Below are 23888 nucleotides of genomic sequence, written 5' to 3'. Positions count from 1 at the left end.
GTGGATTTTAAACTCCTAGGCCTTGAGCAACCTAGGAGAGATTGGTGCTCATTCTGGTGAAGCTGAAACTAGGACAATGTTCTTCTTTTTCCTTTCTGCTTTCTGTCTGCCTTCTTCCCTCAGGCAACAGAGCCGGCAACAGCAATGTGGTCTTTTAAATACAGACCAGGGGTCTGCAAACTCTGGTTTTGCTTGGAAAGAGGGAAACAGGGCTTAGATTAACAGCTGCTGTAATGGACGAGGCATTGCTTGTGTTTTCTAGATTTTGTGGGTGTTGGTGGGTTTTGCAATATTCTTGGGTACCACATCAACTCTGGAATTTTGGAAAAGTGGGATACATGAGACACTGAAGTTTGGATTAATGAGAATTTGTGAGGATTTGTGCTTTTTTATATTATTGGGACTCTGAACTCTTTCCTGGCTGTCCAAAGCCGGTGTGGACAGTGTAGCTGTAGAAAATGACCCTGGAGTTGACTGGAGACCTGTCTGAGCTGATGTCAGAAACTCCTAGGGGTAACCTCTGAACGGGCCCCAGGGAGGTGCACAGGAGCAGTGACAGGAGTCCAGGAAGGCACACAGGTGTGCAGGCAGGACTTCTCTGACCAACGTGGGTGTCTGTCCTTACCGAGAACACTGTAACTGTGCAGGACCACAGACTTGGCTGAAAGGCTTGGTGGGTCAAAAGAGAGAAGGGTAAGTTGGGAATGAAGTGGGAGAAGGGAAAATCCCCCTTTCCCAGAATGCTCTTCTTGCATCCGCTTCCCGGCCTCGGTAGAGAGGGAAGGAGTGCTAAACTGGTTGGTTAGATTCCCAGTGTGGACTGGGCCATGTTTGCTAGACAGCAGAATCCTCTGCTTTACAAGGTGGTACCTCTCTACACCTCCTTATTCCAAGAAGTTAGACAGGTCAGTTGACTCTGTTCTCTCTCTGTGGCACCCTCTTGCCATGCGTCTGACCAGGGACCACCGGCTCTCCCCCTCCACCCATATTTCTTGTCTCTTCCTTTAGATGGCTCAGGGGCCATCTGTGGGAAAGATAAGACACGACGGTGGTTGTCCTTGAGCACAAGTCTCATGCTTCCTGCACGAGTTCTGAGCACTAGATTAATTAACTCATTAATTAAGTGAATAAATATTTATTAAGCCCTTCTAAGGGGAGATGCTACTAGCAATAAAAAAAACCTTTTAAAATGTTATCAAGTACTGAAATTATGGCTGATTATTATTTTTATCTTTTCCTCAAATTTTCTGCAGGGAACAAGTAATATTTTTATAAATGTGTACACAAATGGGATTCATACCCACATAACAAATACATGGAAATGGAGAAGATTGTGGATTTACGTGTGAGGAAGTGACTGAAATCTTGGATAGCCTCTGTCTTCTAATCTGACTTTCTCTAAGCTTTTTATGGAGGAGCCTAGTGAGCTCCCCACTCAGAATCATCTAGAAAGGAGGAAGGCTGTTTATTAACCATCTCGACTTTCTTTCCCCTGGTCAGGATTTGCTAGCCCAGTGACGTCTGGGTTCCCACTTTTGATGCTCAAATAATTTCCCTGCCAATCACTCTGAGAGTTAAGCCCCCAGCACTGACTCCAACTTCAGAGTTCTAGCCTGGGTCTTACCTGGTACCCCACCCGCCATGGATCACATCTCCACGTTGAATCTCCACCTTGGTGGTGGGAGCCCTTCTGGCCTACTTTGGCCTTATCAGGGCATCACGATGACTAAAAGAGCAGGCTCTGAGGTCAGACTGCCTAGGTTCAAATCCTTGTTCCATCATTTGTTTGTTACCTGTGAATACTGGACCAGTTGCATTATCTTCCTGCACCTCAGGAAGAATTTTTAAAAACAAAAAGGGAAAGTAATATCTGCCATCTAGGGTTTGCATGAAGATTAAATGGGGTAAGGGGCTCAGCCTGGCACCTGACACAGAGATGCTCAGCTACTGTTATTAGCAGTATTATTCCTCTAATCAGGATAGCAGCCTTACCCCAGATGACAGCCCGGGGTCAGATCTTGTAACCCATGCACAGATCTCCAGGCACAAGCATAGCCCAGCTTCCTGGGATGACCGCAGCCACCTTTGTGCCCATCTGCCGTGTCTGTCTGATCGGACATTGTGGTAATCAGCTTGCAATGCCCTTCAGACATGGCCTCACCCACCTGGCTGCAGGTCCAGACACAGCATTTTAGTTAGGTCAGTTTCCCTTGTCTGTCCCACATAGTCTCCTGCCAAATTTGGCCTCTCTCTGCCCTCCCCCGCCACAGGCCTTTATGAGAAAGCTACTGAGTCCATCTCATGGAGATTAAAATGGGTATGATGTTCCCTTCTTGTCTGGTTGAAGCCCTCTCTGAAAGCAGAGATATGAAGGGCCTCAGCAGTCCTGATTGTTTCTAGCTCCACATTTTGAGTAAAAAAGATTCACTTTGTGTGTGGAGTGGCTTTGAGAGGGATGGAGAGAATCTATTTTTTGTAGAGTTCTAATTTTACTCTACTATGTCTGTATAGGTGAAAATCACTCCTGAGTTCTTCCAGTTTCTACTTATTTCCCTTGTTAGGAAAAGGGGCACTGTAGAGTGGTCAGCACAACACTTCTTCCTCCCATCTCTCTGTCTCCATCCCACCCCAGCCACACTTCCGGTCATCCAGTCCATGGCTCACGGGCTTCTAGGAAAGGCTGGTCTCATTAACTATTCTCTGCATCCTGTTCCTGCTGACTCCTTAAGGACCTCTGTCTATCAAGCATCCCTTCTATGTCCGGCATCTCCAAGTTTCCATAGGCTCTTCTCTGGGGCTGACGAGCACAAGCAGATGAGCCTGGTTCATATGCCAGCTCTACCACCTACCACACAAGCTACCACCTACCTCAGAGACTAAGCTTTCTCCTCAAATACAGTGGTGTTGGCACCCACGTCTTGGTGCTTTCATTAGCATAAAATAAAAGAATGTAAGATCCTCGCCAAGAAGTGGACACAAGTAAGTAGTAAATAAATGAGAACGCTTATTTTTATGGCTTGTTCCACTCAGTCTATACACAAGTTCAAGCCCATCTCCAACCTGTTTCTCATGCTGCCACCTCAGAGTCACTCCACAGCCACCCTCCCTGGAGGAGGGCTTTACAGACTTTGCCTCTTCTCTATCAAGGCAGATTTACTAGAGGGCCACGACCACTCCAGTGTGTCCAGGACAGAGAGGTTTCCTGGGCTGGGGACTTTCAGAGCCACAACCAGGATGGATCTGAACAAGCCAGATGGACCAGCCACCCTACCCTTCAGCCTGAAGTCTTTCTCATCAGCTCGTTGAATTTCTTTTTTTGGACAAACTTTACCACAACCCCTCTGTGGCAACTCTTTGCAGAGGCATTCTAGACCCTGTCTTCCAAGACTCCTCTGTTGGCACTCACCAGGTTGTGTCGACGATGCCCCCTTTGGTAGTTTCTTCTCCCCTGACTTCCACGGCCCTGCTCTTTTGGCTTCCCTGATGTTATGGTTGCTATTGCTGCACAATAGTAGAACCAAAAATTTAATGGCTTAAACTATCACTGTATTATTCTCTCCTCAAAGGCCCATAAGGTGACTGGGCACAGCTAGGTGGCTCTCCCTTGGGGTCTCACATGCTGTTGCAGTGGACAGCAGCTGGGCTGGACCTCTGCTGTCCCCTGGGCAGGGGCAGCTGGAGCAGCTGGGCTGGCCACACCTTCTCTCCATGCAACCTCTCACTTGGCCGTCTTGGTTTTCTCACAGCACAGCCGTCTCAGGGCTCCAAGAGTGGGTGATCTAAAGGTAGGAGTGGAAGCTACCAGTCTCTTAAGACTGGGGCCTGGAAGCCAGCACAGCATCACTTTGGCATGGAAACCAGCACGGGGTCAGAGAGCCCACCCAGGCCCAAGGGGAGGGGGCATGAACCCCGTCTCTTTATGAGGCATGTCATGGAATTTGTGGCCATCCTTAAACTGCTACACTTGATGATATCTTGTCCTCCTCCTCCTCCTTAGGATTCCATCCTCAACTCTTTGCCCCTACCCCAGGCTTCTCTACCCGCACTGTCCCCCATGCCTCATGACTTCATGCCTTTGCAGCTGCTGTCCGTTGCCTGGAATGACCCCTCTACCACTCAGCCCCCAACACCAGTCATTCCTTCCCACTGGTCAAGTCCATATATCAGCTCCTCTTATCCATGGGTGGTGGTCAACTCCATGCCCCAGAGCTCAGTTGGGTTCTCCTCATCAGTGACACAGGACACAGTAAGAGATATGTGCTTTTCTCCCCTACTGCAATTTGAGAGCCTCAGAGAGCAGGGACCAAGCCTTCACCTCAAGATCTCAGTCCCTGGAGACCAGCACAGTCCCCAGCAGGCCTCCAGCTCTGTAGGGTTAAGGGAGGCAGGTCTATATGTTCTCTTAGTGACGTGGTAACTCAAGATTAATCCAAAAAAGTCTCAGTTTGAGTTAATATGGCTTTGACTATTCATTTGTGTTGATTAAGACCTTTCATCTCATCGGAAGAATCTGACATGTATCCAACTAGAAGCCAGTGCTATCTTTCTGTACTGCTGAATTGAAGGATTTGGTTATATCTTCACACCTATTTTCTGTAATAATGCTCAGTCACTCTGTGTGTGGTCTGTTATTGAATCTGAGAGACTGGTACTTCTGTGGATCAAAGATCGACTCTGATGCCCCCAGATGTCATGGAATATCTGACATGGAAAGATAAGATTGCACACAACAGTTTGGCTTCTCATGTTGGGTGGACTGAGGTCAAGCCTGCTGTGTGTGTCTCCTCACTCCTATGTCTTGTCTTCCCACCTGGACCCCTACTCTCCCACTGCCACACCCTCATTGTCTCATTGGCCCTGTTCAGTCAGAACCCTTAGGTTGGCCTCTGGCAGCCCAGATCATGACCAGCTTGTAACCACAGCCCCTCTCAGGCCTCTTCCTGCCCTGTGTCCCATGCCAAAAGCCACAGCTGAGATTACTGAAGGCGGATAAATTGCCTTGCATGAACAGGTCCTCAAACCCATTTTGATCACCTGATCCTAAAATTAAAAAGAAAAAAAGCAATAAATGGTTTCTTATACTACATAAAATCTAAGCACCTTGATCTTCCACACAATACTCAGCTTTGTCCTGAGTTCCAGCCAATCACAGCTCTCTGTTTTCTTCCACACGGTTATGAAATGCAGTATGCCTGTCTGCATCCCCGGCATACCCCTCCATCCTCTTCTTTCACTAAGGCCTCCTCCAAGAAACCATCTCTAGCCAGCTCCACCCACCAGTTTAAGCACTTTTATATTCTTTCTACATTCCATTGGCACACAAGATGTACAATATATGATATATGATAGCATCAAAGGGACAAATTATTATGGTATGAATATTTTCAACCACTTCACTCTGGTCTGCTAAAGGGTGAGTGAGTGTGTGTTTAGTGACGTGGGTTCCTGCCTCTACTGCCCCTGGAGACTTCTCTCTAGAAAGAGTACTTCTCTTAGGCTTTTAAAGCAAAATGTGGAGGAAATGAGAAGGGAAGAAGACCGGCATGAGTGAGCTACAAGCAGATTTAGGTTGATGGAGAAGTTTAGGTGGGAGGGACACCAAGGGAATCAGATGGTGAAAAGACACAGATGAAAGAGGAAAGATAATTTTAGAAGTATTGCTGTGTACTGTGTATTCTTTCCTCAAAATTTACGAAATATGAGTAAGCAATACTGAAATGCCTTTATGAGTGTGCAGAGTTCAATTTTTAGCATGATTTCCTTTTAGGATAGTATTAAACTGGATGAGCAATGGAGGTAGATATAGTTTCCATGGAACTATATAATAAAAATAAGATGACGTAATAATCTAAACGCCCGTTATCCTGCAAATCTTTATGTGGAGCTGGACTTGTTCCTAAAGATTGTCACTGGGTTATGTTTCATGGGGTATGTATAGTCCCCCCAAGCAGACGACATTAGACTTCGTGAGGGCTTAGAGCCTGAGTCAGACGTTTATTGTAGGACACATGGAGACAGCTCCTTGGAAATAACCACACAGTGATTGAAAATGGCAGGCCACAGAGCAGTTCTCAGCCGGACTGGTTCTAAAAACAGAGCAGTCTGGTGAAAAGACGCCCAGATTCAAATAAAAGGCTATAAGCCTGTGTCACCTGAACCATCTGGATTGTTGACCTGACGAGATCCCTGTGTCTCATCACGGAACTGGGGAGCCTCTGGCTCCGGCAGAGCTCGTCCTGGCTCTGGCTGCCTTGCCGAGCGGAGAAAGCCTGTGCCAGAAATGCTAATAAGGGGATGGCAGCTGGTTCCCCCGGAGCCCTGCTTTTCCTTCAGTGCCCTTGGGTCTCCAACTCTGGCTGCAAAGCATTTCCCCAAAGAAAACTCTCAGAATAAAGCCATTCAATTCACAGTTGTCCCCAAGTCAGCGACATGTCTGTTTCCAGAGGAGAAACGAAAAGCAGAATGTACATTCCTGCTCTGACCCCCCTTGGAACAGCACTGCGGTCTCTGAAGCTTCCACTTGCACAGCAGATCTGGCTGTACCAGACACAGGGCTGGCACTCATGGGGCCGAGTCAGTTGATCTTCAGGGGGTCACCTTGTGGGGATGTATGTTAACTTCATTTTATTGATGAAGAAGCAGAATCTCAGAGTCCACGGGACCACACCAGGGTGGACGCTGAGCCCACGTGCCTCTCACTTGGAGCCACCCACGGAAGTGTGGAGCGAGGAGGCAAAGCCTGACCCCTCGACCCCACCTGTGTAAATTCTACCTGGCCATGCTCAACGGCAGTCGTTAAAAACTTTCAGCAGGACTAGGTGCTTAGATTTCCTGTTGTGTGTAATCAGGGACCACTGTGTGTTTTTTAAATTTGGGAAGACATGACAGAAAAGGATTTGGAAATGACGTGTTGAAAAGGAGACTGACGGACATTCTTCTGACAGATGCAGGGAGTGAGGAAACCAGAGTAGGCAGTAATCAGGGTGTGAACCTCGATGTGAGGGCAGAGCCTGGGAAGAAGCTGGATGTGAAGGACCAACCTGGAGGCGAGGCAGGACCTGGTGACCGGTGGTCCAAGGAGGCAGGATACCAAGACAAAGCAGAGCAGTCTAAAATGACTGCAGATTTCTGGTGTACGCCTGGACAGCTGTGAGAAGGCAGCCGTCATGACTGTGATAACAACATGACATGACACGAGGGCGGGTGGAGAAAGGGGGCCCCCTTCGGGAGAAACTCTTTTGGCCAGAAATTGGTGGTCACCTCAGGCACACCACTCTGTTCTTCCTGCTATGGATGGAAAACTACAATGAGCAGGGAGCAACATGTAGAAGATTTGGGCAAGCGATCAAGGCAAAAGATGCCTTCGCTGCTGCATCACCGCCTCCGGTCATTGCTTCTGGGCAATATGAGCCCCAACTTGAAGGAACACACAATCAACAAGGCCTGTGGTCACTCCTTCTGAGGGTGTGAGACTGGCCCACGGAGCCTGACTGCACATATTAAAAAATAATAATTGAGTTACTATAACAATGAAATATTGTAAGATTTTATCACGAGGGTGAAACTAGAATTTCACTAGTTGTTTCTTTTGTCGGTGTCAAAATTTGCATTTTCACACTTTTCATATTACAGCAATTATTACTATAGTCAAAAAGCCAGGTGTCCACTAGGGAATAATTATGCCAGAGAATAGGAAATGATTCTGGCTTTATTTCCTCTTGTATTTTATCATGCATGTAACTCTTGGGAGAATGCAGAAAATATTTGTTTTGAATGTTCCTCATTTGGTGGTACTTTCAAACTCTGATTTAGTCAGAACTTTAAAAAAAAATCATATAAATCAATAGCAATCACCTAATTCTAAATTGAATCATAACCCCAAAAGAAATCTGCTATTTAAACATTATAGACTCCAAGGATCAGCAATATATTTCCACCTCATAAAAGGAAATAATAAAAGGAAAAAATAAAGAAAAAAATGGTAAATGAAAATAGAATAAAAACCATTTATTTTATTATTTTAATTTAACTCCCAGGTAGAAAGAATGACCTTCTGCCGTACCTCAACATTTAAAATACGGCCAATGTTCAAAGTTTACAAAATTACTTTTAATTTTAAGAAGGTATAATTTACCACTTAGAATAATGTGCTTATTACTACTGAGAGACTGGGAAAGAGTCCTATTTTTGATTCATAACAAAGACTTCTGTAACCTTCCGGATAATGGTCTAGATTCTGCATTTTTATTACAGCAAGAGGACCTTTGATGTGTTCATGAAGGACAGCCATATTAGGACATTTTGTGCTTCCAATCTCTTCCTATTTGTTAATCTGGCAGTTTTTCAATCATACGTTTTTGAAAATTCAAATTATTTCACGGTAAAAAATATAAATTCATATAGCATATTATATAGTTTTAATCCATTCAGACTCTAAAAATATGATTCATTACAGCATTTTAACTTATTTGATTTACATTTATTTGATTTATATGTGTTCCCTGAGTTAATATTCTAATCATTTGCAAACTCAATTAAGCTTTATCTTGATAAATTTTTACTTTTTGACAAATTATATTACATTTGTACAGAATAATACATTCTTAGTATATTGACCACTCCTTTGATATATTAGCAGAATGTAAATGGCCACTTTTTCAATTTCACTTTCGTCCATTTCCCAAAGCACTGAGATATTGCTAGTCCAACAGGTACATCGCAGAGTGAGATCTTCTCAAGTTTGCACCAGAACATTTTAAAAATGTCATTTTTCTAAAGTGCTCAACTTTTAGTTATTTTGAATATGACTTGGCAAGCTATTTGTTTATTATAAGACATTGCTACTTAACCAAGTTTGAATACACTTTCACTCAATTATGACAATATTTTATGTGTTTTACAGAGCTGGTTTTACAATATCTTTTTAATGATATTTAAAGTGTGTCTTCATACTGCTGATGAAGACAATTGTATTAGACGGTTTGTTATTTGAGATGAATATACAGGAAATGTTCTATATGTCACAGAAATCTTGAAGAAATGCCTTGAAAGGAATGGCACTAGTGCTAGATTAATTTATACACAAATTCCCCTTTTTCATATTGGCTCACGCAGAATGAAGAAACAGTCATGAGATTTCATATTATCCTTAATGCCTACTTCCTTGACTCTAAACAGATAAAAAATTCTAAGTTGTGTTCCTGCCTGCACCATTTTGAGCTGATATTATATTCTGACCCTAAATTGTGTCTATTTCTCAATTAGTTAGAACCCGAAAGAAGAAAATGGGTGTTTAGTAAGGAAGGACTCTTCCAGCAAACTTCCAATGTAGATTGATGCACACAGTCAACTATCAAGACTAATATTCATTGCTAATGCAAGTTTTTACCTTTTTTGTTCTTTTTGGCATTTGGGAAGTCATATTAGGTACTACTAGCTAGAGCCCATCTTTATCCTCAAATTAAGCCACCCATGTTCTTTATGATAAATGAAGCTATTTGTGGGATAAGGGAAGATACTGGCATGACAAGGGCAACGAGTGTGTGCTGGGGAGGATGGAGAAGTAGGGGTGAGGGATGAGGATGAGTTTTGTTGGGGCTTGGCAGCTGGGCAGAGAGGTTTCAGCTGATATATTATGAAAGCACAGCCAAGCGTCTTTTGGGCAGATGGTAGCAGAATTGGGTTGAAGGAGTTTTGTCTGGTATCAGTGTGCAGGATTAGAGAGAAGAAAAGCTAGAGTCAGGGAGTAAAGTATTAAGGAAAAGGAAATCTCTTGTTGGGAATTTCATTGTGCATAACTCAAAGGCAAGGGCCAGCAACCATATCCCATAAAATCGTGTTCCTTCTACATCTGATAGTATCAAATCTCCTGACTGTCTACCCATTCTGTATGTGCCAATGCAAAAAAAAATGGGCACTTGTGTCATTTCTAGGAGCAGAGACGCCATAAGCTTCTAAAGGGCTGACACTAGGCCTTTCATCTCAAATCTGTAGTCTTTGGACTATAGTAAGTCCTAGAAAATGTTTATTAAGTGAATGAATGAAAATGAGAGTGAATAAAAATGGGAGCAAAATATGGTAGAGGACATAGTTTTTCTTGAACCACAAGTCAAATGATAACAGACACCTTTAGGTTCCTGGTCCTATATCATTTCCTCTGAGAACTGGGCAGCTGGAACAATAGACTATTCTATTTCCTTTCAGAAGTGCTATATTGAACGAATACCTGCCTTGAACCAGAAGATGCATGAAGGAATTTGTGCCCTTAGCTCTCTCAGTACCCGAGTGGGAGCGGACGGAGTTGTGGATTAGGGGTAATCCGTGCATTCCTTCAGCTGGCAAACATGAGGCCCAGGTAGAAATTTCCTCATGCAATGGGAAATGCACCAGTATGGAGACCTACGAAAAATATCCTTCCATAACTGTGAAAATTATTTATTCTCAAAGAGAGCAGAAGAGTTTAGAAAATATCTCAATAAGATACATGATGACAAGTTTACACGTCCAGAAACGTCAGGAGATCAAGAATCAAAGAAACAGGTTGGCCTTACCAATACAGCACCCCATCCTGAGGAATTGTGGCCAAAGCCACAGACCAGGGCAAAGTGCAGAATATGCCCAGCATTCCGGGGCCGTGATCGAGGAGCCTTGAAGGACTGGGTCAGGCAAAGCCAAAACTGGATGGCAGGATACAGAGGGACAACTATCACAAAGTTGTAGAGACCCTGGAGGAGCCATGGAGTGAAAGCTCAGGGAAATGAGCCAAAAGGTCCTGCATCCAGAGGCTTATTACTGAACGTGAACCAAACCTTTCCTTGAATTTAAAGGGCTGGGTTAGATGGCTTTTACGCACCACTCTCCAGCTCGCTGCTCACTATTTTTAAGCATCTCATTAAACTCATGTCTCTTTTACATTTCTAAGAGGAGGCAACAGAACAAAGAACAAAGCAGTTGAATTCTGCTTCATCCTGAGCAACAGGAGTGGGAAAAGTACTCACGCTCCACAAAGTAAGAGCTGGCATCAATCTTCCAGATGATCTGGCCCCGATGAGAACCATTGACTCCACGGTTCTTATAGTCCAGAAAGTTTTCTGACAAGACCTCATCTATAATTCCAAGAAAAGAAGGCAGAGAACATATCAGCCAACAGCATATTTATTAAAAAAAAATTAAAAGAGCAAAAGATATTAATGCCGTTTCCAGCTCAACTGAAGAAAAGGCACCTGGAATCATAGCATCACAGAGCTAGAAGCATCCTCAGGTATCATCTGGACCAATCCCCAATTTTCTTTGGTGAGGAAGATTGGCCCTGAGCTAACATCTGTTGCCAATCTTCCTCTTTTTGCTTGAGGAAGACTGTCACTGAGCTAACATCTGTGCCAGTCTTCCTCTATTTTATGTGGGACGCCACCACAGCATGGCTTGACGAGTGGTTCTGAGTCCACACCTGGGATCTGAACCTGTGGACCCCTGGCTGCTGAAGCAGAAGCACATGAACTTAACCACTACACCAGTGGACCAGCCCCGAGCCCAACTCCTTTTTAACACTGGAATCTCCTCCCCACTCTGCAACACTCCTGGCCCGGGATCATCTAACTGGTTCTTGAACACCTCCAGAAACAGGGAAGTAATTGCTTTTATGGCAGTTCATTTCACTTTTGAACAGCTCTTTCATGTGTGAAATTTCAGTGTAAAAATTTTCCTCCTAAATCTTTCATTAACTGGTTCCTTTTTGGGTCTGAGGATGAGGCATAGAGAAAACATCCAATTGCACGTTTCACTTGGGGCCCACTTCTCATGGGCCACACCCTCTATTAATTCTTCTCCAGCCTGGACACCCATCATCATCCAACACATGGGACTCATCCACCAATCTGTCCATCCATTTTTCATGTGCTTGTGCGTTTACTTGTTCATTCAACAGATACTTATTAAGATCCAACCACCTGCTATAATGAGAAAGGTGCAGGGGCCATGGTGTTGGGCAAAACCGATGCGGTCCTTTGTGAACTCACTGTGTGAAAGCTTACAAACAATTGAAGAGATAGCCTTTAAACACTAAGTAAAGAAATAAATGTGATAAGGGATATGAAGGAAAGAACAGGGTGCTCTGACAGGGAGTTAACAAGGAGGAAGGCCAACAGCAGGTCAGGAGAGAGCTGAGGGATGAGAGGAAGCCACAAGGGTGGAGATGGAGGCAGGATGTGTGGAGAGCGGAGTAAGGCTTGGCTGTGGTGTCCAAGGCCCGAGGTGGGGGAGAGCCTGCTACATGGAGGCACTGAGAGGAGCTGGAAGTTGACGGTGCATTCTTCTCTCCTGCCCTTTCTCTGCTCATCACATTGCAACCCATCAATGTCCTTCTTTCAGCCGGTGTCTGCAGAGGAATGCAGCATTCTTGGAGAGAACAGATTCTGGAAGACCAAGTTGACCGTCACCTCCTTAGTTCCATACCCCACGTTTTCAGTGCAGACTAGGACAGGGATATGAATTTACCTTGACCTTGTATGGGGCCCTTGCAGATGGGTACCAGAACGTAACCACCTGAGCCAGATGGATCTGAGGCTGTGGGAAACCATGTTTTGAGAGTGCAAATCCACCACAGTGACTGGAGAAACCACCACAACTCAGGGGCTCCTGAGGGCAGGCCTAGTTCTGCAGAGAGGGACTAAGTCTTTTTGTAACTACAATACCCTGAGGTTCACATCCTGTATCTGGCTGGACCGGGAAAACCAACAGAGATGAGGGGCAGAGGGCAGGGCTCTCAGAGGCCTTTGTGCCATTTACCACAAAGTGGGGGCAGTACTAACTCGGACCCACGGGGGAGGATTCAATAAGATGACTGGTAGACATGCCTGTGCCCTGCCATGGTGACAGCACATTTTCGCCTGCCTCCACTTTGGCAAAGATGATTGAGCAAGGCAATACTGTCTCTGCCTCATTAATGGCAGGAAGTGTTGGCATCTCTTGGAAAATCACTTATTTGCAAAATTTGCCTGTCTTTATATTCACAGTGTGTGCTTACAGCCCTGTTTGGGTTACTAAGATGATTGCATAATATGTCTTTTATAGTAATTGCCTCATTTCTGACAAAAAAAAAAAAAGCATAATATTTTCCTGGCTCCCTGGGTCTTCAGTACAGATATAACAAATCTCATTTCCAGACAGAAATTTGCCTTGTTATGGCTATTCTCCAAGGAGTGGAATTTACCTGAATTGATCCTCTCTTATTGCCAGAATATTCACTTTAAAAGTCATGGTCACGTATCCACATACAATAACACCAAGAAGGGGAAAGTTCATTCACACATTAGGTAAATGTGTATTGAGTATTTACTCCACTCCAGGCATTGTGCTAAACCCTGGGGAGACACTGGTGAACAAGACATGGTCATGTTCTCAGGAAGTTTCCAATAGATTTGGGGATTTATTCGAATAACAGGCAATTTCATTAGAATACAGTACATATAAGAATGGGTTAAATATTAAAGAACCCCAGGGGTACAAATGAGAAAAGGATGGGGGTGAATGAGTGGGAAGAATCAGAAAAGATTGACGAGAATAGTGAAATAACATTTTAAAGAGAGCAAGATACATTTCGCTGTAACATTTAAACACAACACATTTTAAGAGATTGCCAATTCGTCCTGATAAGCATCTCATTCCTTTACACTAATAATAACACTTCACAACAAATATCACACAAGAAAATAGAATAGTCTGAATTCTTGCCCAGACCATCTCTGCTGAGAGGTCAAATCTTTCCCCAAAGGCATTTACCGCCAATGGTTAGAAAAGTCACTAGTCTTTGCGTGGGAATCCAAGTGTATTGTCAGGGTCAGATGCAGAGAAACAGAATCAGTCTGGATATTTTATGCAGAAAGGGATTGAATGCAGGGAATTAAGTATCGGAGAAATGGACTCTAGGCCAGGCCTCTGGGAACAGCCCCCAGAATAACACTGGCTCTCCCAGGCGCTGCCTCTCCCTCACTCAGAGAGGCCACATGGGACCTGCTGAGTACAAGAACCCCATACAGCTGATCCGGGGAGCAGGAGGCTGCTGCACAGGCCACAGCAACTGCCTCTCCACCCACAAAGATAGTGGCCAGCCAGTGGCAGGCTGAATAGGTTACTGCCATCACCACTGCTGGCTGACACCCACCAAGTGAGTGAGTGGACACTAGGCCAGTATGGTAGAAAAGCTTAATTTATCAAAGCCATGTTTGCAGCAGCCCCAGACTAAAGGAGGATCCCCATCACTTCCACCTTCCTAGTCTTGCACAGGTGCATCTAAAGGAAGGGACCAAATTTGAATTCCAGGATGTGGTTGCATGGGAGTCTGGGAAATGTAATTTTTAGTGGACCAGATTCTGCACTAGAGGAAGGTGCTGGAGAAGAAAAGAGGACTGGAATGGATGATGGGGGCCCAGCCACGCTCTCCACCACACTAGAATGGCAGCCTCTGGGCTCTCTACCCAGAGGTTCTTTTTCGGCACTCTCTGTCATGGCGGAAGTCTCTTTGTAGGAGCAATGTTTGTGTGATTAGAGGGATATTTACAGCCCCTGTGAGGTAGGAGGGTTACGTCCACCATTACTGGCTATGAGATCTTAGGCAGCTTATTTAATCTCTCTGTGTCTTTGCTCCTCACTACAAAGTAGGGGTAATATTAGTACCAACCCCCAATTCTGTTGTGAGGATTAAATGAGCTAATACAGGCAGTGGTCTGAGAACAGTGTCAGACATCCAATAAGTGGCTATTTCTGTTTACAGTCAGGGCTAAAAATAGGGTCCTCTATGGCAATGCTCCATGACACTTAATGTGTAAGACCATTAGTAATAACCTGAGACATTAGCTTAGGCCGGTACTATTTAAAATTTTGCCACTGCTCATTTTGTATAGAACGTGTAGAGTGTATTAAGTTTCTCAAAAAAGGATTATATTTGCTGGGTGATATTTATTTTTTCTAGTGTGTACCTCCTGCCCCACAGTTAATAATAGAGAAAAGATCTTTGCAGATTATCAAAAAATTGAGGGGCCAGCCCGGTGGTATAGTGATTAAGTTCATGCACTTGTCTTCAGCAGCCTGGGTTCACTGGTTCGAATTCTGGGTGCAGACTGACACACCGCTCATCAAGCCATGCTGTGGCGGGGTCCCACAAACAAAACAGAGGAAGACTGGCACAGACGTTAGCTCAGCGACAATCTTCCTTAGCAAACAAACAAACAAACAAAATTGAATCTGAAAGTTCTAGTGAAGCTTACAGAAACAAGCACACCTAAGAAACGAGGAACGTATTTCTCTTGCTTTGTCCTTAAAATAAAATCTGTAGCTATAGTTTCCACATCCTAACCTATAATAGAAGAGTATACAACAACAAGACTGTTGTTGTCGAGAGCAGAATGGGCAAGTGAGCCCAGAATCAGTTAAAAAGGAGACCTGATCCACTACCTCGATCTCCTAAGCCCAACAGAGAAAATACAACGTGGCTGCCATTTCTCAGAGGAACTCATGCCCATTGATAACCAAATCTCGGCAAAATCCCCAAGGATTCTCCTACTACGGCTAGACTGTGGCTTTATTAAACAGTAGCCCAGGAGATCCAGGGAGAATCTACTCGCCATTCATACTACTAAGCCAAAGATGGAGAAACTCCGCTCTCTTGTGCTACGAAGGGAATCTAAGGATAAAGGGCAGGGGAAGCCCTAAAAATTAATGGCACTCTCTTCTCTTCCGTGGCTTTTCCCTCAGATTGTTTCTTTGAACATAAGTATTCTAACTGGTTGCGCCTTAATGAGCAAGTTCAGCTCCAGCTCTTCTGTATTCTAATAGGGTGGCTGATGAAAAGGAAAAACTTCAGTTCTTCACGAATTGATGTCTGTAAGGAAGCATTCTGGGAATTCCCATGTGCAGGTGTCCAGGCAGAGAGACAATTTTAGCTCTCGTCCTAAAACATTAAATTTTAAGGCTCTGTACATTAAGCGCTTCTTAAGGGCAAGGGTTGGGTTTCTGTACTTACTCTATGATTTCCCATAACTCCTAGTGTATGGTTTCCCAAGCTGGAACACCTGATGGACAAATATTGGGAAATAAGAACGTGTTTCTCGCTCAAGAAAGTGTAGGAAATGCCGGGTTAAACAAAGTAAAGTGGGTTGCTCCCTCCAGGCTTCTCAAACCTTCAGTATGCATTGTGAGTCTCTAAGAGTGGGGCAATGCAGGCTGAGTTTTCCATCCTTATTTAACCATAGAAGTCTTTCCCCATGGAGAGCTAACTGAAACTAATGTGTAGGATGTGAGTGCTGTTCATTTGGCTACAACATTCATGCCTTCATCCGTCATGGCTCTTATCCTACTCTACTGTGTGAGTTCTGATGATAAAGGGACCAGGAAGCTGGAAGATCTGACAGAGAAACCCTCCCAGAACAAAGACAGAAAATATACAAGAAAGGCTAAGGGGTATCAGAACAAAAGGGAAAGTGTCCACATCTGGAAAATGAAAGTCCTGGAATACCAAAGGAATATGAAAATATGCTGGCTGAACTACTCGTCTGCTGGAAGAAGAGATATTTATTGATAAGGTTAGAAAAATTGACAGTGGCAAGTAAATATGAGTATGATCTAGGGCAGGGTTTCTTAACCTTAGCACTACTGATATTTTGGTCTGGCTAACTCTGTTGTGGTGAGGCTGCCCTGCACATTGTGGGATGTTTAGTGGCAACCCAACAGATGCTAGAAGCACTACCTACAATGTGACATCCAAGAAAGTCTTCAGACATTACCAAATGTCCTCTGGGGGGCAAAATCACCCTTGACTAAAAACCACTGGTCTATGATTAAAAGCAATCACCATAAGAACAGTAAGAGAATGCATAACTTTTAAATAAACTGATCCAGTTAGTGGAAAGTAGAAAAGACAAAATAAAAGAAACAAAAACAAAATGCAGTAAATAAAGAATATGAAGAAAGAAGGCGAAAATAAGCCCTAATAGAACAGTAAGTACAGGGGACAGCCCAGTGGCGCAGCGGTTAAGTGCGCATGTTCCGCTTCCCAGAGGCCCGGGGTTCGCCAGTTCGGATCCCAGGTGCGGACATGGCACCGCTTGTCAAGACATGCTGTGGCAGGCGTCCTACATACAAAGTAGAGTAAGATGGGCATGGATGTTAGCTCAGGGCCAGTCTTCCTCAGCAAAAAGAGGAGGATTGGCAGTAGTTTAGCTCAAGGCTAATCTTCCCCCCCTCAAAAAAGAACAGTAAGTACAATAAATGTAAGTATTCTATTCTAGCCAGTTAAAAGTCAGACTCCCAGATCAGAATAAAAACATACACACAAAGTGGCATGCTTAAAAAGCGACAAAGATTGAAAATAAAGAAAAGAAAAAGATAATACCAAGCAAATATGAAGCAGAAGAAAACTGGGAGACTGGCAATCTTAAATAGTTAAAAAAATAGAATTCAAGACAAAGTGTAGCACAAGGCACACATAGAGATCTGTGATGATAAACTGTTAAACACCATCGAGAAAAAAGATATAAGCAATATGAACATTTATGCACTTAATAATCAGAGTTAACATCTACAAAGTATATTACTTACAGAAGCGAAGGTAGAACTAGATGGATTAAAATGAAAAATTAAAAAAAATTTTGCTAGGAATTTTTGACACACTCCATTCAAAAGAGGGAAGAACAAGGAGACAAAAAAATCAGAATATACAATATATGATGGAAATTTATATATATAATATTAATAATACACGCATATATGAGAAAGAGAGGCAATCCTTGCTTTGTGAGACGCCCTGTGAACTGAAACTTGTACATATCAGAATTATGTCCTTGCTCTGCATGGTTCTGTGATAACGGTTACCACCGCTCCCTCAGCTGCTATGGAACTGTACAAGGTGAGGACATGGCCCCAGTATGCATAAGTTTCAGTAAACACGTTTTATAAAATCTCTGTCTGTCTCTCTCTCTCTCTATATATATATATTCTCTAGATATACATAAAATATTCTTTATCTCTAGATAGATGATAGATAGATAGATGATAGATAGATACATAGATAAATAGAAAGAAACCTATTCAGAACAAAATACACTTTCTTTATGACCACACATGAAATATTTATGAACATTGAGCAGGTACAGGTCACAGAAGAAGCCTCAAAAAATTCCAAACAATCAATTTGAGACAGACCATAATCTCTAACCCCACACAGATGGAGCAATCCAGATATACAAGATATAGAAGGGAACATACGTTCTCAGGCACCAGTCTATGAGTGTGATTCAAAGATGACATGTTAGAGAATTTTTAATTTTAATTTTGCTCTCAGTTATCCTCTCGTAATTTTTCAAATTTTGAATGCAGCAATGTTCTCTAGTTTCATTACATTTTAAATTACCGAGCAAATTCTAGCATCATATAGGGATAGCAAGGGATAGCATGGCATAATAATGACATGATTTATTAAAATTCTAAATTAATAACAAAGCTAGTTTTGCAAATTATGAGCGTACTATGCCTATTTTACCTATACAATTATATTTTCACAATTTTAATTGCATACTTATTTCATGTTTAAGCAGTTTTAATAAGGACTGCTTCCAACAGAGTCAAAGGAATGGCTATTTTTAAAAATTAATAATCCTAGGGAGAGTTTTAAGATATTAAATATTATTTTAATATTGGAATGTGAAATGAAGAGGTGAAAAATACTTGAACTCCATCAAAAAACTGTTAGAACTAATAAATGAATTCAGTAAAGTTGCCAGCTACAAAATCAATATACAAAAATCTGTTGCATTTCTATACACTTATAATGAACTATTAGACAAATGAAGAAAACAATCCCTTTTTTTTTTGTTGTTTTTGTTTTGTTTTTTTTTTTTTTTGGAGGAAGATTAGCCCTCAGCTAACTACTGCCAGTCCTCCTCTTTTTGCTGAGGAAGCCTGGCTCTGAGCTAACATCCGTGCCCATCTTCCTCTAGTTTATACGTGGGATGCCTACCACAGCATGGCTGCCAAGCAGTGCCATGTCTGCACCCGGGATCCGAACCAGCGAACCCCGGGCCGCCGAGAAGCGGAACGTGCGAACTTAACCGCTGCGCCACCGGGCCGGCCCCAAAACAATCCCTTTTTAGTTGCATCAAAAAGAATAAAATATCTAAGAATAAATTTAACCAATGAGGCGAAAAACCTGTACACTGAAGACTATAAGACATTGATGAAAGAAATTGAAGAAGACACAAATAAATGGAAAGATTTTCTGTGCTCATGGATTGCAAGAATTAATACTGTTAAAATGTCCACACTACCCAATGTAATCTACAGACTCAATGCAATTGCTATCAAAATTCCAATGGCATTTTTCACAGAAATAGAACAATCCTACAATTTGTACAGAACCACAAAAGATCCCAAAAAGCCAAAGCAATCTTGAGAAAGAAGAACAAAGTTGGAGGCATCACACTCCCTGATCAAACTATACTACAAAGCTATGGTAATCAAACAGTATAATGTTGGCATAAAAACAGACACATAGATCAATGGAACAGAATAGAGAGGTCAGAGATAAACCCACACTTATCACGGTCAATTAATTTACAACAAAGGAGCCAAGAATATACAGAGGGAAAAAGTCTCTTCAATAAATGGTGCTGGGAAAACTGGACAGCTACATGCAAAAGAATGAAACTAGACTACTGCCTTACACCATACACAAAAATTACCTCAAAGTGGATTAAAGATTTCAAACCATAGAACTCCTAGAAGAAAACATAGGCAGTAAGCTCCTTGACATTGATCTTGGCTATGATATTTTGGATCTGACACCAAAAGCAAAGGCAACAAAAGCTAAAATAAACAAATGAGACCACACCAAACTAAAAAGCTTCTGCACAGGAAAGGAAAACATCAACAAAATGAAAAGGCAACCTACTGAATGGGAGAAAATATTTGCAATTCATTTATCTGATAATGGGCTAATATCTAAAATGTATAAAGAACTCATACAACTCAATAGCAAAATAACCAACACTCTGATTAAAAAATGGGCAGAGGATCTGAACAGACATTTTTCCAAATAAGATCTACAGATTGCCAACAGGTACATGAAAAGATGTTTGACATCAGCAATTATCAAGGAAACGCAATTCAAAACTACAATGAGATATCACCTCACACCTGTTAGAATGGCTATTATCAAAAAGACTAGAAATAAGTGTTGGCAAGGATGTGGAGAAAAGGGAACCCTTGTGCACTGCTGGTGGGAATACAAATTGTTGCAGCCACTATGGAAAAAATATGGAGGTTCCTCAGATTAAAAACAGAACTACCATATGATCCAGCAATTCCACTTCTGGTATTTATCCGAAGAAAACAAAAACACTAATTTGAAAAGATATATCTTCTTTTCTTATATACGTACTCCCACGTTCACTGCAGCATTATTCATAATAGCCAAAACATGGAAACAACCTAAGTGTACATCAATGGAGAAATGGATAAAGAAGATGTGGTATACATATATATATATATATATATATATACAATGGAATACTATTCAGCCATAAAAAGAGTGAAATCTAATCTTGCCATTTGCAACAACATGGATGACTTTGAGGCATTATGCTAAGTGAAATAAGTCAGAAGAGAAAGACAATTTCTCTCATTTATATGTAGAATTTATAAAAACAAACAAAAACTCAAGTTCATAGATACAAAGAGCAGACTGGTAGTTGGCAGAGGTAGGGGTTGAGGGGTAGGTGAAATGGGGGAAGGGACTCAAAAGTCACAGACTTCTAGTCATAAAATAAATAAGTCACGGGGATAATGCACAGCAAGGTGACTATAGTTGAAAACGCTGTATTGCATAATTGAAAGTTGCTAAGAGAGTAAATCTTAACAGTCCTTATCAAAAGAAAAAAAATCTTCGTAGCTATTTATGGTGACAGATATTAACTAGACTTATTGTGCTGATCATTTTGCAATAAATACAAATATTGAACCATTATGTTGTACACCTGAAACTAATATAATGTTATATGTCAATTATAAAAGAAGAAAAATACTTGAATACATATGTTCTCATTAATTTCGCATTCTAATGATTAAAAGTATTAATTGTATCCTTCAATTTATGTACCCTAACCAAATGATACAATACTGTCCCTTCCCTTAGTGTGAGTAAGCCATGGCCATGAATCTTTAATCTTAAGTACAAGACTCATAAACAATTACATTTTACTTGTCAAAATCACATAGGCATTCCTGAATGAATAATTGCAAAACTATTTCCCGGAAATACTGATTTCTAGCAAATCTGCCTTTATGGACTTGTTTTTGACGGAATCATAAGTTTCTGCCCATTTACTGACGTCTAAAATCTCTTTCCAGACCCTTGTTGGTTTGGTAAGAAGCTTTTGTGTATAATGTACAACTCTAACAGCTGAGTACATGTCTAAGGGCCCAGGCTAGGCTGACTGCAGCCTGGGAATGAGGGTAATTTGCCACGATGCATCCAGAGAACAGAGCTACCTGACAAGTTAAATGAAGATGCACCGTATCGATCAGCAGGCAGTAAAGGCACAGTAAATGCACATCAATTCTGCTCAATGATCCTCAGAAGAAAGTTTTTTTCTCCATTTTGGAGATAAGGAACCCAAAGATCTGATGACACTATCTGGCTGAGGCCATACATCCTATCATGGCAGAACGTGATTCTAACCCAGGTCAACCTGTCACTGAAACCACATGATCTTTCCCCATTCTATGCCACTAGGAGGGAAAATCCTTCATCCCTCTCATGTAGTTCATGAACTACTCCACAAATGAGGGCAAGCAAATGCGATTTCACTTTTTAAATATTGGTAATGCTGCTGTTATTGTCCCATCAGTGAGTTCCTCGGGTCCTGGCTAAGGACAGCACCAGTGACTTGGTGACAGTGTCAGTGAGCAGGGCCACACATCCCCTCCACACCCAGACATCTCACTCTGTACAGCAGAAGGAAAGTCATGTTTGCCTGGAGAGCTCTAGAGGTCAGATGCTGAAAGCATCAAAAACTGGCCTCATGTGGACATTCAGATAGTCCACTCACGTGGAATGGCCCATACCTGATGTCACACTGGAATGTTCCTATGGTCAGCATGGAGTCTGCTAGAAGGATGGGCAGCGGCAGGGCCCTGAGAGACATTGAATTGGCATTTCCTCATTTGTGAAATGACAGATTAGGTGAAATCACCACCTCTAAAACTCTAGGCCTGGATCTACGATTTGATCTCTGGCAAGGCACTGCAAATCTGGCAGATAAGTTACTAAGGACCTACAAATTATGAACGTTTAAGATTCACAGATAATTTTGGATTTGGAAAGTATTTTTGAAAAGCTACGCCACCGAAAGTGTTGGCATTTTGCATTAAATAGCTTCACAGTTATATTTGTGCAGCCACTATGAGAAGAACAAACTGTCAGATTAAGATTCCAAGATGCTGAGCTGTGTTTACTTTTGTCTCAGTCAAATTGTCACGTTAACACCAGATCTCATTCATTCTCAGAGTCTCATGACAATCGATACTGCTGACCGCCCCTTCTTCCCTCTAACGCCCTCTCTCGTCTTTGATGATGTGGTCTCCTAGTTTTTGTCCTACATGTTCACCACTTCTCTATCTCCTTTTTGAGTTCCTCCTCTGCCTCTCTCTGATAGGTGCCTTCTGGTGCTCTCTTTCTGCCCTCAAGCCATGAGCAACCTTACATACTCCCAGGTGCAAATTACCCCAAACTACACCTCCAGCCCAGAGGTAGGGCTGAGCTCCAGATCCATCCATTCCTTTACGTCCCTGGCTGTCTCACCTTCTGCCCACACATGCTCCTCTCCTAGCTGTTCCCCGGAATGAATGGCATTGACACTCACCGTTGCAGGAAGGTACAGCTATAAGGAATTGATTCAAAATTAGGTCTGGGGCCAATGCGTAATTGCCTAAGGCGCTAAACAAGTAACATTCATAGTTAAAGTAGAGATGGGTGGGAGGGGGCCTGTGGCGAAACCCAAGGGTACAGGCCCGTCTAAAGGGGCAGCAGATGCTTAATTCCAGCGGATTAGCGCCAAGCAGAATTACAGCCTCAGTCTGCAAATTGAGGGCTTCTGTGAAAGAAGCTAGAAATTTGGATTTCAATGTGAAATCTCTACATTTTAAAATCTTGATAATGAGTCAAATTTAAAACAGTATGGACTAAACAAAATATGCTGGGTAGGCTGTCATTTTGCAAGCTCTGTTCTAGGATGACGGTGTCCAAACGCTTCTATTCAAAAACTATCTTTAAACCGAATTAAATTTTATCTGTTTGGAAGTCCAATTTAGCTAGTAACCACTATTTGTGTAAAAATTTCAAAAATTACATTTCTCCATCTTTACAACAATGTGTGTATTGTAAATACACTGACTTAGCTGATCGCAAAACCTTCAAGACAGCCAAAAATATTTCCCTAACAGCCAGTTAAATAAGATCCCTTTTATTTTATCAGAAAAATGGTCCAGGTTGTAAAATACTTATAGCAATCCTAATGGATTGTGCCTGTGATATTCGATGATATGAAATCAGGCACCGTGTGTCTGAGCGTGTCAGGGGTTCAGTGCACAGATGAAGGTAGCAGGCCTGGCCTCTCTTGAACTTGACTCTCATGACCCCTCAGCAATTACACCTTCGCTCGCTGAGTTACCAGAGTAAATGCATCAGTTTCCATCATGACTGATTCTATCATGTAATTTAGATAAAATATATTTTTCATGTAAGTTTATTTTCATCATTTCAAATTTGTGAGATTTATTTTCTCCAGCACACAGATTTGTGCATTCATTTTCCTTTCAGCCATCACACTGCAGTGTGCTTGCTC

At 42.4% G+C, this 23888-nt stretch overlaps 1 protein-coding gene across 6 annotated transcripts in view; it reads right to left on the bottom strand.

The window, feature by feature from the left end:
• HECW1 (HECT, C2 and WW domain containing E3 ubiquitin protein ligase 1) overlaps positions 1–23888 on the bottom strand; it is a 393767-nt gene that overhangs the window by 205257 nt on the left and 164622 nt on the right. For all 6 annotated transcript variants that reach the window (XM_023638970.2, XM_014738981.3, XM_070265507.1 and 3 more), the window contains one exon: positions 10998–11105. In XM_023638970.2, coding sequence (XP_023494738.2) covers positions 10998–11105 — 108 coding nt within the window. The remainder of the gene's footprint in view (positions 1–10997; positions 11106–23888) is intronic.

This window comes from Equus caballus, chromosome 4 (genome assembly GCF_041296265.1).
Source record: "Equus caballus isolate H_3958 breed thoroughbred chromosome 4, TB-T2T, whole genome shotgun sequence".
In the NCBI taxonomy this organism is placed as follows: domain Eukaryota; kingdom Metazoa; phylum Chordata; class Mammalia; order Perissodactyla; family Equidae; genus Equus; species Equus caballus.
Note: the sequence above shows the minus strand (reverse complement) of the source record. Positions and strands in the feature narration are given on the sequence as shown.